We start from the raw sequence: 17,335 nt of genomic DNA on the forward strand, positions 1-17,335 counted from the left end.
ATATTATGGGATTGTTTAGAAAGAGACCATTTATCTAGGGTTGTCTAAAAAGTCGGAGTCAAAGACAGGGCAAACGATTTATATACAGGCACCACCCTCAACAAAGAAACCAACCCATCTCTCTCCCTCTCTTGGCTCACCGGTTACACCAGGGACATCTCTCGCTCCTAACGTCTTCTCTTCCAGTCATACAAGTAGCACTCTAATCTCTTTTTGAAACCTCCCTCTCTCTCTCTCTCTCTCTCTCTCTCTCTCTCTCATGGAGAACCCCCGGCCCATCCCAGCCCCTCAGCGCCTGCATCCTCTAGCAGGCCGTGTGGCCATCGTCACTGGCGGCTCCGGCGGCATCGGGGCCGCCGTGGCACAGCACCTTGCCACCCTCGGCGCTCAAGTCGCGATCACCTACTCCTCCTCCCCTGGCAAAGCCGACGCCCTTGTCCAATCCATTAACTCCGATTCAGAGACCTCTTCCTCTCCACCAACAACCGCTCAGCCTCGAGCCACCGCCATCAAATGCGACATCACAGACCCAGTTCAAGTCCAGTCCCTCTTCGACCAGGCCTCCCAAATCCTTGGCCCCGACATTCACATCCTTGTGAATTCCGCCGGCATCCTTGACCCCAACTACCCGACCATCGCAACGACCCCTCTTGAAGACTGGGACCGCACATTCTCGACCAACACACGAGGAGCATTTCTTTGCGCTCGAGAGGCGGCGAGGAGATTAGTGAAAGGAGGAGGTGGTCGCATAATTATGTTTACGAGCTCGGCAATTGGGGTATTAAGAGTGGGTTTTGGGGCTTATGCAGCGTCAAAGTCTGCAGTGGAGACGATGACAAAGACATTGGCGAAGGAGCTGCGGGGGACAAGAATTACGGCAAACTGTGTAGCGCCAGGACCGGTGGCGACTGAAATGTTTTTTGCGGGGAAGAACGAGGATCTGGTGAAAAAGATTACAATGGAGAATCCATTGGAGCGATTGGGGGAGATTGGGGACGTGGCACCAGTGATTGGGTTCTTGGCTAGTGATGAGGGAGAGTGGATCAATGGTCAGGTGATCAGGGTCAATGGGGGGCTGGTTTGATATGAGAGAGAGAGAATAGAAGTGATCTTGATTTGATGCTTCTATCTCCTTTTTCTGAGTCAACCGTGTGCCTTATGTTTCATGAAAGATGAAATGATTAAGTATAGTGCTTTCATATTCAGAACACATCTACTTTATAGTCTCTATTACTTTTTTTTTATAATGATTTATGGTTTCTACTTCTTGCTTGAAAGATTTAATAGCTGTTTCTTTCTCTCTCTTTTATTTTTCTCTGTATTTTGATACGATTCATTATCAGTTCTCTCTTGTTTATTAGGTCATGCTGCTTCCTTTGCTCTCTCTTTGCACCTTTGAATAGGTCTGATTATAAAAAACACAGCTTAGGTGTTGTCTCTTTTTTTCCCTTGCTTTATCCATTCTTCTCTCTCTCTCTCTCTCTGTACGCATTGTGTGTGTTGTATGTGTGTGCAATCGTACATAGAAATGTATGAATATTGAAGAAAGAATATACAAATATTTGATAATGAATATACAAATACATGATACAAAGCTCACTTTCCTTGGTTCAGTAACCAGGATAAAGAGTGAAAAGAATTCCATCCCCCAAGAAAGAACTGATCTACAGTATTTCTGGTGCTTACCAGGTCCAGAGATCACCAGTAATCCCCACACGAGCAAACCCCTCCCTCAAAGTGATGAAACCGATTTGCATCTCTCACTATAACAGCTCGCCCACTAACACGTGAAACAAATTTCATCCAATTATGGCAGTCATTGCACACGCGAAGGTTCTTAATCACTCTAACAGGGACCAGAGGAGCCAAACCCATGAGCCCAAAACTAACAGCCAGCTTCTCACTATGCACAAGTGTATCTGGGTCCTTGCTTTCTCTTTCTACATCTTGTAAGAGACTGTTTTTTTCAGGAATGTATCCAATTTCCTCAACCAAGCTGTTCAAATCCTTTAATTTTTCGTATATCTCATCTGCCTGCGGATGCAACCGATCCCCGACAAAGAATGAGCTCACTGAATGAGCAACCTCTATCCAACTTTGCCCTGGCTCCTTTCTCACTCCTTTCTCTCTCATCAGAAGCCTAATCTTATCTCTCTCATCCCATCTACCCCTCTTTGCATATGCGTTCGATAGCAAGACATAAGCTGCGGAATCATGTGAGTCCAATTCCAGAAGACTCTTAGCTGCAGCCTCACCAAGCTCCAAGTTCTTATGCACTGTGCAGGCACTAAGAAAGGTCTTCCAAACCATAGCATCAGGTTCAATAGGCATGTTATCTATGAACCTTTTTGCCTCCAATAAGAGACCAGCTCGGCCTAAAAGGTCTACCACACATGCATAGTGTTCAGGACGAGGAGAAATGTTATGATCTTTGGCCATGGATTCAAAGTAGCTCAGACCTTCTCGCACTAGGCCCACATGGCTACAAGCTGAGAGAACACTCACAAATGTAACATGGGTGGGTTTTAAGCCTTGTTTCTTCATCTCTCTAAAGAGCTTTAAAGCATCTCTCCCGAACCCATGTTGAGATAAACCTGTGATTATAGCATTCCATGAGACTTCATTCTTTTGAGGCGTCTCCCAAAATACTCTCCTCGCTTCTTCGATACTCCCGCACTTTGCATAGAGAGTAACGAGCACATTTTGGGTCTCAGTTTCACTCTCATAACCTGTTTTAATAATCTCTGTGTGGATCTGTTTACCCTGCTTAAGGTCAGTCATGTTTGCACAAACACTAACAGAAGAACAATAAGTGAAAAGGTTGGGTTTGAACCCTGACCTTCTCATCTGCCCAAAAACTTTCATCGCTTCCTCAAACTGCCCAAACTGCCCAAACCCTGAGATTAAGGCATTCCAAGATATCTCATCCCTGTTTCCAATGCATCCAAATGCTTTATATGCTTCTTCTATAAGACCCATTTTAGCATACAAAGTAATGAGTGAATTTCCAATAGAAATATCGGAGAAATAACCGCAAACTATCGAACGAGCATGGATTTGTTGCCCTTGTTTAATGGCTTGAAGCCCTGCACAAGCGCTGAGAGCACTAGCAAACCCTATATTATCAGATTCGATCCCTTGGGCCTGCATTTCTTCAAAGAGCTCTAGAGCCATTAGATCACAGTCTTGCTGACCATATCCAGCGATCATGGCCGTCCATGAAACTAGATCAGGCTCCTCCAGCCTTTCAAGTATCATTCGAGCCTCTTTAAGCCTCCCACATTTAGCATACATATCTATAAGAACACTGCAGACATAGACATTAAGCTCAAAACCCATCTTTATAATATGAGTATGTATTTGTTCTCCAAGGTCAATAACTCCAAGAAGAGTACAGGTTCGAAGGATACTGGGATAAGTGTATTGGTTAGGGAATACCTCTCTAAGCTGCATATCCTGAAAAAGCTTGAGGGACTCTGTTAAGTTACCCAACTGGCCATAGGCCACGAGCATCACATTCCAAAGGACGATATTGCCCCTGTCAGTGGCCTCGAAATGCTGATGGGCATCTTTGATTTCACCGCATTTTACGTAAAAATCAAGCAGGGAACCTTCTACTATGATATCAGTTAAATGGCCAGATTTTATCACAAGACTGTGAAGCTTTTGGCCTTTCTGAAGCTCCCCAAGTGTGGCGCAGGCGCTCAGGAGGCTTGCTGAGGTTACACAGTCTGCTTTGAATCCCGAAAACTGCATTTCTTTGAAGTATTGAAGGGCTTTCTCACTATTCCCTGACTGAGCGTGCCCCGAAATGATTGAATTCCATGTAATACCTGTTGAGATACTCATTTTAAAGCTCAATATAAGAGATCACCTAGTAAACCATCCAATGCTTTCTTACCAAGTGGTTTAATCCTCTGATAGGCATCGAAAAACAACACTCATAAACAAAACATCTGAGATAATGTTATAATGAATAAGTATGTGTAATATTTTCAAAAAAATAACTATGTGTAAGTGTACATCATGGATTTGTCTGTATGTATGTAAACACATGCATGTGCGTGCATGTGTTGTTTGGATGTGCTTTCATATCTATTTATGTAGGAGCATGTATATTTCATTCCTGTACAGAAAATCTCAAGCAATTGCATTCAAAGGACTATAGTTGTTAAAATCACAAGAAACTCCAAATATGGGCAATAAATAGGAGTTAAGACTAACAGAATTTCCACTAAGGCTCCTTATAAATTAGAGGATGGGATAATATATACAGCATAAACCAATGGGCTATATAAGATAACCGTAGTCCATTGAGTCACCATCATCCATTGATATAACCGACGGTGATATAGAGAGAGTGAGATCCAACCGAACGGAAGAACCTGAATGGTGGGACCTACTGTATCAACAGTCCCAACAATCGTTTCATTAGATGTTGATTAACATATAATTCTAGAGCACTTGAAAAAAGAAATAAAAAAACGCAACAACATATGCTAACAAATCATACCATCTTTACAGTGCATTTCTCCGAACATCCTTTCGGCTGAGGCCACATTTCCACACCTTAAATATAAGCTCACGAGCGCATTGCCCACAAAGGTCTCTGAACAAAAGCCAAGCTTGAGGACATAGCCATGGAGCTGCTCACCTTGCTCAAAAAACTCAATCTTGGTGCAAGCACTTATAACACTGGAGAATATGTATGGAGTAGGAAAGACCCCTGAACCCAACATGTGAGAGAAGAGGAGGAGGGCTTCTTGGCTATGGCCATTCTGAGAATAACCAGAGATCATGGCCACCCATGAAACACTATCTCTCCAAAAAATCTCATCAAAGATCACACGAGCAGAATGAAAATCTCCAATCTTTGCGTATAGATCGATTAGAGGGTTCCCAACCATCGGATCAGCCTCAAAGCCCATTCTGATAGCCTTGGCATGAACTTGGGTGATAAAATTTAGAGATTTGGCACCATTACATGCTCTTAAAACACTCGAAAAGATCGACCCATTAGGCCTAATTGCCTCGGATATCATTCTAGAGAAGAGTTTAAGGGCCTGAGCATTGAGCTTATCTGTTACATAACCTGTAATTATACTGTTCCATGAGGTTACATCTCTATCAGTCATTCCATTGAACAATTTTCGTGCTTCGTTCTCTTCGCCTACGCTTTTATATACATGAATCAATTGGTTCTCAAGTGTCAATTCATGTTCAAAACCAGCTTTTATAATCCTTCCATGGAGTTTTCTAGCATTCCTCAAAGACCCATTTTTCAGAGAGCCCTCTAAAAGCCATAGGTAAGTTTTATGGTCAGCGCTTACGCCTCGCTCTTCCATTGTGTAAAGGAAGTGGAAACCATCTTTCTGGTTTCCCAATTTAAATACATTAGTTATGGAATTATTATAACCAAATTGTTTCCCTCTGAGTTCATCTTCAAAGAAATCGTCCACGGCATGGTTCAGAACAGAGTAGCTGAGACTGAGACAATTGAATTTCACTCTTCCACCATTCGAAGAACAATACTGCAATTTTGGAGAAGAGCATCAGATAGAAGAGTATACTTGAAGTTTAAAAATCAATTTAGTATCGAGAGAGAGAGAGAGAGAGAGAGAGAGAGAGAGGTACCTTGTGAAGCTCGTGGTAAGAGTGAGAAGTTGAGCCGAAGGAAATTCTGCGTTGGAAAGAGGGAATAAGGGAAGTTGAGACTGACCCAAGTACAGAGTGAAATGCGGGAGCCATGAAATTGTTATGGAAAAGTTAGAGAAACATTGTGAGGATGAAATGGACAGGAAAATGTGAATAAGCAGGAAGAGGAGAGATGCAATGAGAGGGGATTTAAGAAAGAAATTATGATGGGTAATTTCATCATGAAGCACTCTGCCATTAAAGTTCTCCTCGACCTTTCATTGGAGAGAGAGAGAGAGAAAGTTGGAGTGGCCAACTGAGTTTCAAAGGTTTTCTTGTGCTTTTGTAATTTGTAATCGGTTTGGACAGTGTAAAAAAGGGAGACACCTCAATAACCGTCCATTGTTTACTTTTGACGGTTAGAGATGTGCTAGTAAATTGTTTGAGACGGAAATGACCACGTAGAATTCTCCCCCAAATACTATTTGCCACTGTTTTCGGGTTATTGTTCGAACCATAATGACATGATACCAAATCAATCCAAGTCCAATGGAAACCAGTTTTATTGGCCATGGAATATATTGGAATAGATTTTTGTCAAATATAAAAATAAAAAATTTACGTTAAAAAAAATATAAACCATATTAAAAAAAAAAAAATTCTTATTTTTTTTTTCTTGGTTGAACTTGTCAAAACCAAATGGTTATCGGGAAATCCCCTACAACATAAAACTTATATACTTCCCTTTATCTAACTGTCCATTCTGAATGGAGGACTAAGATTGTCCCAATCACAAAGTCCCATTCTGAATGGAGGACTAAGATTGCCCCAATCACAAAGTCACGTCTGGACATCCAATCCTCTATTAAACTTGCACTAGCAAGAAAGACAAAAACAATATTTCCAATAAAATAAAATAACCAAAATACCCCTGAAAGTTTTAAGGGGTATTTTGATCATTATGTTTTATCGAAAATTTATTTTTAATATTTTATTATAGGTGCACCCTAATAAGAAGATAGCATGTACCAAATTTCATATTCATACAATTTGTATTAAAAAAACTAAAAATAAAATACTTTGAAACGTCAGATCTAAGATCAAACAGTGAGCGACTCTCTTAATCAAAATTGGACGGCTGGATGGTAGGGGGAGGATAGTTATTTTATGTTGTAGGGGAAGTATAGAAACCTTTCACATGGTTTCAATGGCTAATTTGTCAAACACTTACTGTTATTAGTTTTTCTTTAGTAAACTAAGTTTTTGCTTTACATTGGATAGGCTAAGGCATCAGTTAATGGTCCGACCGAGCAGTTCAGTCTGGTCTTAATAACTGTGATGCAAACAGGTCAGCAATTCATACATATTGGCTCAACCGACTCAACCAAATTTTTAAAGGGATTGTATATCACTTTTGATACAAAGGAGGTCACAATTATACTTAACCAATGGATGTACAATCCAACAGCTTAGGTATGTCATAGAATTAAAAAAAAATGTTTTGAATTTTATACTCAATCAATTATATACCCCCAACCACCCTTCACATCTAATGATCAATGGTGATTGTGATCTCCTTGTGCAAAAAAATAAGCGGTCTCATTGTATGCTTTTCTATTTTTTAAAAGAAAATATAAATAAAGGTTTAAAAGTGTAAAATGTTATGGGCATGATTTAGGAATCTCTATCGTCCTAAAAATTGATTTAATATTATATTAAAATTATTTTAAGAAGATAAATTTATCAAAATACCCACTACTTTTCAATTATTTAATATTTTACACTTTTCTACTATTCCAACTCCAAATCACGCGTATTTTAACGGGTATGTTAGAATTAAATCAAAATTGATGGGTAAAATATTTAATAGCCAATGTCAAATTTCCCTTTTCAATATAGTTTTAAGTTGAAAAGATCCAAGTCTCCTTTTTAGTGAGGGACCCTTATTGATCACCAGGTTTGAGTTGAACTAGTTAAATAGGTAGTCTCAGATCCAATTTTGAAAACTGTGATTATTATCCTATATCCTATGTGCTCCCCTACTGGTGCATACTGTAGATTAAATTTTCTTGCTGCAACAAACGCTTCATTTGACCTGACCCTACTTGAAAACGGTTCACTAATTAATCCATAATGCATAGAAAGGAAATTTAGAGAAAGTTTGTTTATTTTTTTTATGAAATTTAAAAACAGTCCTATATTTCATATTTTGCATTCAAATCCTCTTTTTTTAGAGTGTACAATGTCTCATTTTTCTTATGTTTCTATACATTGGATTCTGCTCACATTTCTTACCATTAGCAATTTGAAATTAAACTAAGAGATACAATGATATGTTAAGGGGTTATATACAATGAGAACATTTACTTTTGATATACAAGGAGGTCACAAATACTTATAACCACTCGATGTGAAATTTGATAACTTTGGTGTGTCATAAAGTTCGAGAAAATTTCGTTTGAAGTTTGAGCTTGGTCAATAGAATAAATGCAGCCACCTAATTTCACATCAAATAGTCAAGATTAATTATGACCCCCTTGTGGCAAAGATAAATGGTCTCATTGAATACTTTTCCATATGGTTAAATAGTTTAATTCCTTATGTATGATTAGATACAATTCCCTTATTCAATATTACATTTTAAAAAAAAAACTTTATTGAATATTACTATTTTTTTTTTACAGAACTTATAAACCTTATTAATACTTCCTTACAAAAAGGAGATTATAGTAGAGGAAACAGAAAGAGATGACAGAATTGCGCCTCCTTTAGCAAGATAATCTGCCAAAGAATTGGCCTCCCTGTAAACGCGTAGAAAGACGGCATAAAATTATAGTTTTGTGCTTAGCACCCATGCATGTCCTTAAAAGGCATGAATAGCTCACATGCACCTTCCATGATAGGTTTTATTCTCATGGGTTTGAGATAGCAGTTGAGGTTCTGTATAAAAGTTCTCTTATCTGTCTTTTAAGGAAAATTTATCAAGAGATAAATTATTTAACATTTTATCCTCATTCCATGTCACAATCTTGTGTATTTTTATTGGTATTTTGCAATTAAATGAAATGATATAAGTAAAATGTTAAATAGTTCATATCATATGGTTATTTTTATAGATTTCCTGTCCATGAATGATGGTTGGTGTGAAATGAAGTTTCCTATAGAACATTTGTTGCACTTATTGGATATATTCCTCAGTTAGGTGAGGAAGAATTTTATGGTGAACTTTATACTTTGTGCTTGTTTTTCTCATGCATAAAATACTTCCTTGTTCGCATGCCAAAACCACAAATATTTATAAATAAAAAACAGAGTACAGTTATCTCTTCTATTCATTTTTCTCAATTAATAATAGAAATGGTTATCAAAATCTACGACTATTAAATATTGATAAGTCATTGGAGGAGATTGATTGGGTAACTCAAAAAATAAATAAATTTATTTAACCTATAACTCAAAAAATGAATTAATTTATTTAACCTATAAATATCTACATTATGAAAATAGTTCAGATTTGTATATTTATTTCATAAATTAAAAAAATGCAACTTTGCATTGTTTAGCTTGTTGGTTATTTAGCTTGTTAATTATTTTGATTCTTTTTAATTACATAATAAATTTTTTTTTTAACACTATCGATGAAATTAGATGATTTTAAAAGCTGCATTTTACCCTTTACAAAAATAATAATATTTTAGTTATCTCTGGTAATAAATTCAAATACATTAGATTATCTCGAAATAAATTTAAAAAATTTAGCTGATCTTTTTAAGTTCTTTCACATATCTCATGCTATTTTATTTCAATTTATTTTGTTAGCTCATTCTCTTCACTATTCTCATTTTATGCAAAAATAATACTATTCTTTTGTGAATTTCTTTTAGGTTCATTTTGATGGAAATGTTAAGTTCACTTTGATGGAAATACTCTTTCTTTTATATACATCGATTCCTCCTCAATGCATGTTAATTTTATATTAGAATTGTGCCTCTTCTAACTAGATAAAGTAAAGGCTTAGTTCCTTTTCGTATAGCAAGATCACAGTCACCTTTATGTCTTAGGTAAATTTATGCTTTTTTTCAAACTTTGAAAGTAACTAATTTAATCACCATCTGACAACTAAATGTAATCACCTCATTTCCCTATTGACAACTAAAGATAATTGTGTACTAAAAATAAATGGCAGTAAAATCCTTCTTACAACTAAAGATAATTGTGCACTAAAAATAAATGGTAGTAAAATATAAAATCCATTTTAGTACCTATTCATGTAAGCGCTAATTTTATAGTAGAATTACTCCTCTTTCTCATTGGAGAAAGTACAAACCCTTCTTCTTTTGGTACAATAAGATCACATTCATCTTTATGTCTTATGTAAAAATATGGTTTTTTCAAACTTTGTAACACATCTGATAGTCACCTCATTTCCCATCTGACGATTAAAAGTGACTGTGCACCAAAAATAAATGGCAGTGAAGTATAAAAAGCCTTCTTTGGTAATCTGCATTTTTTTTATTTGCTTTGTCAGTGTGCGTTTTCGCCTTATCATTTATATATGCTAGAATTGATATAGAAAGACTACTAAACAAATAATTTAACAACCAAAATATACCTTAAGGTCTTACTAATTATAATCACTTAGGAATTCCATGAAACACATCGCATATATCTACTGTTATATATTTAACAATATCAAAATTAGCATATAAATATCACCCAAACGGGCTCCCCAAACTACAACATTGTGCCCTAAAATATTTACTTGTTGAAGTATTTTTATTTATTACAGTATTTTCTCTCAAATTTGTATGGATGAAATGTAAATAGAAAATGGGAAAAGAACAAAAATGAGGATGAGGATGGATAATCAAATGTGCATGAAGATGGATAATAGTGAATGCAACTAGGCTTAACAGTACTACATCCATATGAACAAACACCTCTACAATACTTCAAGACACCTCTGCAATATTTTTACAAGACATCTCTTCAATATTTTTACAAGTACATCTATATGAACAAGACACGTCTGCAATATTTGTAAAGAGCGGAATTATGAAATATTTGCAAAGAGGAATTATGAATAGTGCGAGAAAACACTATATTTATAAAGAGAGGAATAATGAAATATTTGCAAAGTGGAATTATGGATAGTGAGAGAAAACACTATAGCTATTCCAATCTATTTTTATCATAAATTTTTTTTAAAAAAAACTCTCAAATTTCCAACCATTAAATATTTGAAGAATGAGTTTTCTTTTTGCTTTTAAGACTTAAAAAATATATACATGTTACAATATTATAATAAATGAAAAATTGCACCAATAATTTCTATCCGGTCTTTACTATTTTGTGTCAAATCCTATTCTCTTTATAGGACATTTTAAAGTTTTCATTTCTCTCTCACTCAAAAATATAATTATAGTAAATATGCATGGGCATACACTCGTGCTCATATGGTTTTAGCTAATATGGAATGGTTTTAGCCATGTGGAAGTTTTAGTTAATATGGAATGGTTTTAGCCATATGGAAAAAAATAGATTAGTGACTCAAATTGCCCATCCTAAAAATCAGTCTAAATCGGCAGATCTGCAGTTTGGATAAGTTGATCGGCGCCCGATCAGGCCTTAAAGTTTTTCAAAAAAATATTAAAAATAGTTATATAGATTATTTTTTGAATCTCCTATCAATATTATTTTTTGAATTTCCTACAAAATGGGTGTAATACATTTTAGATTTTCAATATTTTGTAAAAAATACAAGAATATGGAGACACCATATCTTGTGTATCTATTGATATTAATTTTGATACAATAATTTTACAAAAACATTTAGAAGAAAAACGAGGGAGAAAGTAACTTTCGTACTTTATGATCTCACTCTTTAAAGCTTTATGATAAACCTTCGTTTTTTTTCATACTCACGTATAATCACAGTTGATGATACCACATCCCCATACATCTCACTCTTTAAAGCCTTATGATAAACCTTCGTTTTTTTTTTTTCATACTCACAGTTGATGATACCTCGTCCCCATACATTTCACTCTTTAAAGCCTTATGTTTTCTTTTTTTTCATACTCACAGATGATGATACTACATTTTATTTTATTTTTTGACAAAATTCAACCTTTATTAAAGATAAATCAAATTACTTCGAAGCTTCTACATTATCAAAGATCATTAAGGACTCCATGTCCACTCCCCTTTTAGCCAATAAATCAGCCAAATCATTTGCCTCCTATACACATGAGCTAAGGAACACGTCAGAATAGACAATAGATCGAAAATTTACAAACCTATTAACTTTAGTTGCTACGGGAACCGTTGATCTTTCAGACACCACTTAATCACATTCATTGAATCCCCTTCAATAATATAGCCACCATAAAAATTTCTAGCCACCAAAATCTTCAAACCATGTAAGATAGCAAGTAATTCAGCATGGTTTGCCGTAGTAACACCACATGGACCAGTACAAGCCACTACCACGTTTCCTTGCTAATCACGTATCACTCCACCAAATCCTGCCAAGCCTGGGTTACTCAAAGAACTACCATCAAAGTTCAGCTTTAGTAACCCTTGGTCAGGTGGCCTCCACCGTGCACTTGGTCTGCTTTTAGCCACATCTAATTGAAAAAGATTATTCAGATTAATCATCACATTGGCCTTAGAGATTCTTCTGCCTACCTTTGAGACTGATAACCAAGGCCACAAAGACAACTTGATATTATTCAAAACCTTACCAAAGCTCAAAACCACCCCTTCAAAGGTTATTCGATTCCTCTCCAACCACACCTCCCAAAGTATCACTCCCCGCAGAATCTTCCAAATATCTCCACCAATTTTCGGTAAGGGAATATCCATTTGAACAATCAAATCCACCACATGTTGGGGCAATGTTAAATTTATCCCTAACATCTGAAAACACCACCACCAAATTTTGGAAATGAACGGGCAGTGAATAAAAAAATGCGCCCCAATCTCCCCATCTGCCTTACACATAAGACACACATTCACAATTATCTTCCCACGCTTAATGAGATTATCATTTGTGAGGACATTATCTTGAGCTGCTAACCATATAAAAACTTGCACTTTATGAGGAATAGGTCACTTCCAAATCTTCGAAATCTTTGGGAGATTCCATCGAACTCTATAGTGAAAAAGAAGACTGTAAACCGACTTAACCGTGAACTGACCATCATTTTCAATTTCCTAAATAATCTCATTCTCATTATGCTGCCTGATATACATCGGCTGAAGATCCTTGTACAAGTTGATTAGAGGCCGATATAAATAGCTATGATTCTATCATATGGGAAGGTGATATTCCAGCAAACCTTGTCATTCCGTATTTCCTCTAGATCTGCAACAAACGCTTGGAGAGCGCTAACCTTCTCATAAAGAAGAGGATAAGCATATTTTACGGATACATCTCCCAACCACTTATGATGCTAGAAGGAGATAGAAACCCCAACCCAGGTAACCATCTAACATTACGATCAACCACTTATTTGAGGGCATAAATATCTCTCCAAGGGAAAGAGATGTTATCCCTTCCACTTGTCATGTTAATCCACATGCTATATCGATCCACCCCATATTTAGATGCAAGCACTTTACACCATAGCTGGTCATTACAATGAATGTTTCGCCACCACCATTTGCACAAAAGCGCAACATTCATCAGAGACAACCTTCATAAATGTAGACCCCCTTCCTTCTTTAGTGTACACACCTTGTCCCATCTAATAAGATGATACCTTCTCTCTTCTCCAAAAGAACCCCATAAGAACTTGCGCATCATAAACTCTATACGTTTTGCCACTGCTCTAGGCATAAGTAATAGAGACATTTGGTAGATGGGGATATTAGCCAAACAAGACGATAAAAGAGTTACATGGCCCCCTAAGGATAGATATTTGGGTTTCCAAATGTCTAACTTAAATTGCACTATCTGAATAACAGTGTCTCACACAGCCACCGGTAGATTGCCATTCGAAATCGGAAGACTTCACCCTGCAACCAAACGTCCCTGCTAAATCTTGCACCACTACCTCATCGCAATTAACCTCAATTATTGTTGTTTTTCCAAATTAACCTTCAACCCCATGAGCACCTCACGGCACTTTAGAAATCTCTCAATGTTAGGTATTTGAGAAATATTTGCATCACAAAACAATAAAGTGTCGTCTGCATATTGTAGATTGGTGACTTGCATACCACTCTGAGCCACCTTAAAGCCTGAAAAAATCCCCCTCTCAACTATTTTGCAAATCATTCTGCTGAAGCATTCTGCCTATAGGGTGAATAGAAATGGTGATAAGGGATCACCCTGTCTAAGTCCCCTCGATGCCCTGAAAAAGTCTTTTGGGCTTCCACTTATAAGGACAGAAAAGTGCGCTGTCGACAGACACCCAAAAATCCAACTTCTCCACTTAAATCTGAAACCCATACTTTTTTAAATCTCCATTAAAATACATCACTCCACTCTATCATAGGTTTTCTCCATATCCAACTTAATTACCACCCCCGGTTCCCTACTTAACAACATGGAATAGATACATTCTTGCGTCGTGAGCACACTATCAGAGATCATCCTATTTTGAATAAAGGCCGCTTGAGTATCAGAGACAAGCAGAGGGAGAACCAACTTCAATCTCTCTGCCATAATTTTGGCAATGATTTTATAAAGATTGATGAGCAAACTGAAAGGTCTTATATCAGAGAGAGAACAAATCACATATCTCTTAGGAATCAATGCTATAAAAGTAACATTGACACGCTTAAACAATTCATCCGTATTCATAAACTCTTTCACCATATTCAATAAATCCACCTTAACCATTGGCCAGAATTTATGAAAGAAAAATAACGGGAAACCATCGGGCCCCCGAGATTTATAACCCAGAAGTTTAAAAACTGCACTTTTTAATTATTCCATAGTTACCCCTATTTCATGTTTGTTTGCAACTGCCTCAGGGATAGACATAAAGGACAAACCATCTAATTTTGGTTTGAAATGAACTTCAAAAGAGAAAGCTTTTCAAAAATGAGTAACTATATTATTATCCCACTCCAAATTGTGGCATTCATCAACCCCAGGGATAACTAAGCCTGATATATCATTCTACCTTCTACGAGACTAGGCGCTGCATGAAAGAATTTAGTATTACGGTACCCTTCCTTAACCCATTTAACCCGAGACCTCTGTTTCCAATAGATTTCTTCAAGCCTAGAAAATTCTTTCAAAGAGGACATCAACGAAGTTCTATAAACCAGATCCTCCTCAGACATAAGACCAAACTGCTGAACATTCTGATCCCACATTTGAATATCGAGGAGAGTCTGGTCAATCTTGTGTTTTAGATAAAGCCAATTTTCAGCTTTCCACACTAACAAATTTTTCTTGATGAAGAGTAACTTTTTGTGCAGCTGAAAATCCATAGAACCAAAGGTGATTGAATTTTCCCAAGAACCTTTGATTAAATCCACCACCTCCGATTCATCCAACCATCCCAACTCCATTCTAAAAGGCTTTTTCCCACCACAGATTAACTTCGTATTGAGCAAAAGGGGAATATGATTAGAAGATAATCTAGGTAAAGCCTTCACAGATGCCAGTAGGAAAGCTTCCATCCACTCCTGTGTAGCCAAAAATCGATCCAACTTTTACATAACCAGATTGATCGCACTATTATTGGACCAAGTAAATTTGGCACCCGCAATAGGCAAATAAAATAACTGGAATTGCTCAATAAAAGAATTAAACATTCTCATTAAGGAATTCAGCAAAATATTTGAAGAAGTATCATCTCGCCAACGAATAAAATTAAAATCACCACCCAAACAGAAATGCATATTGTGGGGCAACACATCACCCAAAGAACTAAATGCAAAAATAACATGATTCATAGACATTAATAAGCCCCCAAGAAAATTCACTATTAGGCCCTTGAAAAAAGACTACTAGAAACTTATTAGTCCTTAAAACATCCACAAAATGAAGAGTTAAGGGGTCTCACAGAACCCATAAACTCCCAGAAGCCCCTAGAGCATCAACACCCAAAAATTTGACTGCACCATGACCCCACATATCCTTAACTAAAGCAAACGAATGAGCTACAGAGTTTGTTTTTTGCAAAATAACAACCTCAGGCCTAAACTTCTGAATTAAAAGCTTAACATCATTCCTACATTTGGGATCACCCAAACCTCTAACATTCCATGAAAGTATAAACATTACGGATTAAAAGTCGAACCTGGCCCCTCCAAGAAGGAAACCCTATCAGCCTCGTCCAATATGAGAACTGCCTCGTTCTGATCACCATTCGTTCAGTCACCTCTAATTTCTACAATCGCACCTTCATTAAGCCTTATACCTCCATTTGCCTTAGGCATAGGACTCATCGCAGCTAGTCGAGCTGAAAATCTAACCGGATATTTCTCCTTTTGATTTGAATTTTTCATGGACTTTTCATTTTGTGTCACAAAAAGTGGCTCTTTCAGCACCTTCTCTTGGGCAATTTTGTCAATCTTCAGCTTATCTTTGATTGTTTGCAAAACAATCGCCAAAGGGAACTCAAAAGATAACCCCATATCATCCACCATAGCCTCTATTGGATCTATCTTGCCTCTATCTTCTTCACCACCACTACCATCGATCGCCTGTGGGTTCTTTGGGTTTGAAAGAGCCCCCATAACCTCATCCATCACAACATCAGATGGTCAACGCGTTCGAAATGAAGGAGAAGAGGTATCACTTGAGGGACCACCTCAATAGGCTACTCCCATCCAGACTCCACCTTCATCAAACCATCAACTGTCAATGGTTCTTCCACTGCATCTCCCTCAGTCGGCACCTCCATGTCATCTCCAATCAGTTCCGGCTGCTTAACCTCATCAATGATCACCAAAGCAAGGGGATCAATGGGACCTTGAACCACAGTCCGAGAATGCTTATTCTTTGCTACCTTGCGAGAGGGAGGGATTCTCATCTTCGCTGGAACACCACCACAAAAACAGCACCTGCAAGAATTGCTTCGCCGAGAGAGAACTCCACTTCTTGGCTAAAGATGGTTGAGCGTTCCACTTCTTAGTTAAAATGGCTGGGCAGGATGAGGGTTATGAAACCAACCCACCACCAAATCCGCCTTTTTAGCTTCCCTGTCTTCATCTTCCAACAAGAAATATGACATGTCCTTTTCCAAAGCTTCATTTTCGCCACGTCTAGCCTCAAGTCCACCCTTCCTAAAAAAGGTGGGATTTTCTGCCCCTTTCAAGATTTTACGATGAACATGGACCAGTGAGCCCAACGGATCACCAACAACCTCTAATGACTCCAACGTAAACCCTTGAGTGGTGGATCCCTGATTTGATGAACATGAATGATCATCATTGTTAAAAATATGACGTTTTCCCTTGCTCTTGGATAAATCAGGGGTAGAAGATAGTCAAAGGTGTTGTTGGGGAAGCAACTCACCTGGATCCAAATCTTTTTTAATTTCAACTGCTTTGATCCCAAAAAATCTCCACGTATGTTCTTCAACCTCAAAACGAGGGGATAGAAATTTGCATTGGCTTTCTGAACCTTAACCTCCCCACCATGATTCCAAACCTTCTTTTTGTTATGATTAACTACCTTCCGCCCATCACCATCTATCACCTGACCGCACACATCAGCCACCTCTAACCTCAT

At 37.4% G+C, this 17,335-nt stretch overlaps 2 protein-coding genes across 4 annotated transcripts; one reads left to right on the plus strand and one right to left on the minus strand.

Moving 5' to 3' along the window:
- Window positions 1-24: 24 nt before the first annotated feature.
- On the plus strand, window positions 25-1,277 carry LOC18421444 (NADPH-dependent aldehyde reductase-like protein, chloroplastic). The gene has a single exon (XM_088861877.1). It carries the CDS (start codon window positions 260-262, stop codon window positions 1,082-1,084), a length of 825 nt encoding a protein of 274 aa, XP_088718003.1. The 5' UTR covers window positions 25-259; the 3' UTR covers window positions 1,085-1,277.
- Window positions 1,278-1,539: 262 nt separating this feature from the next.
- Window positions 1,540-6,185, minus strand: LOC18421445 (Pentatricopeptide repeat (PPR) superfamily protein). Of its 3 annotated transcripts, XM_088861876.1 has the most exons (4): window positions 5,635-6,185; window positions 4,514-5,531; window positions 3,439-3,833; window positions 1,540-3,307 (listed from the first exon to the last, which is right to left on the minus strand). In XM_088861876.1, the coding sequence occupies exons 1-4, from the start codon at window positions 5,746-5,748 to the stop codon at window positions 3,284-3,286; spliced, it is 1,551 nt and encodes a 516-aa protein (XP_088718002.1). In that variant the 5' UTR covers window positions 5,749-6,185; the 3' UTR covers window positions 1,540-3,283. The 3 variants fall into 3 exon arrangements, with proteins under 3 accessions (XP_088718002.1, XP_020517481.1, XP_088718001.1); XM_020661822.2 differs by having other exon boundaries at window positions 1,540-3,833; window positions 5,635-6,027; XM_088861875.1 differs by lacking the exon at window positions 5,635-6,185 and having other exon boundaries at window positions 4,514-5,406.
- Window positions 6,186-17,335: the final 11,150 nt, after the last annotated feature.

The sequence above is a fragment of the Amborella trichopoda genome, chromosome 3 (genome assembly GCF_054954075.1).
Source record: "Amborella trichopoda isolate Santa Cruz 75 chromosome 3, AtrichopodaSantaCruz75HAP2 v2.0, whole genome shotgun sequence".
Classification (NCBI taxonomy): Eukaryota; Viridiplantae; Streptophyta; class Magnoliopsida; order Amborellales; family Amborellaceae; genus Amborella; species Amborella trichopoda.

What these genes read in the sequence shown, in the direction of transcription:
- LOC18421444 (XM_088861877.1), top strand. Translation starts at nt 260, where the DNA reads ATGGAGAACCCCCGGCCCATCCCAGCCCCTCAGCGCCTGCATCCTCTA.
- LOC18421445 (XM_020661822.2), bottom strand. Translation starts at nt 5,748, where the DNA reads ATGGCTCCCGCATTTCACTCTGTACTTGGGTCAGTCTCAACTTCCCTT. An exon ending in CTTACCACGAGCTTCACAAG is followed by an intron (nt 5,532 to 5,634) that starts GTACCTCTCTCT and finishes CCAAAATTGCAG; the next exon opens with TATTGTTCTTCGAATGGTGG. An exon ending in AGAAATGCACTGTAAAGATG is followed by an intron (nt 3,834 to 4,513) that starts GTATGATTTGTT and finishes GTATCTCAACAG; the next exon opens with GTATTACATGGAATTCAATC.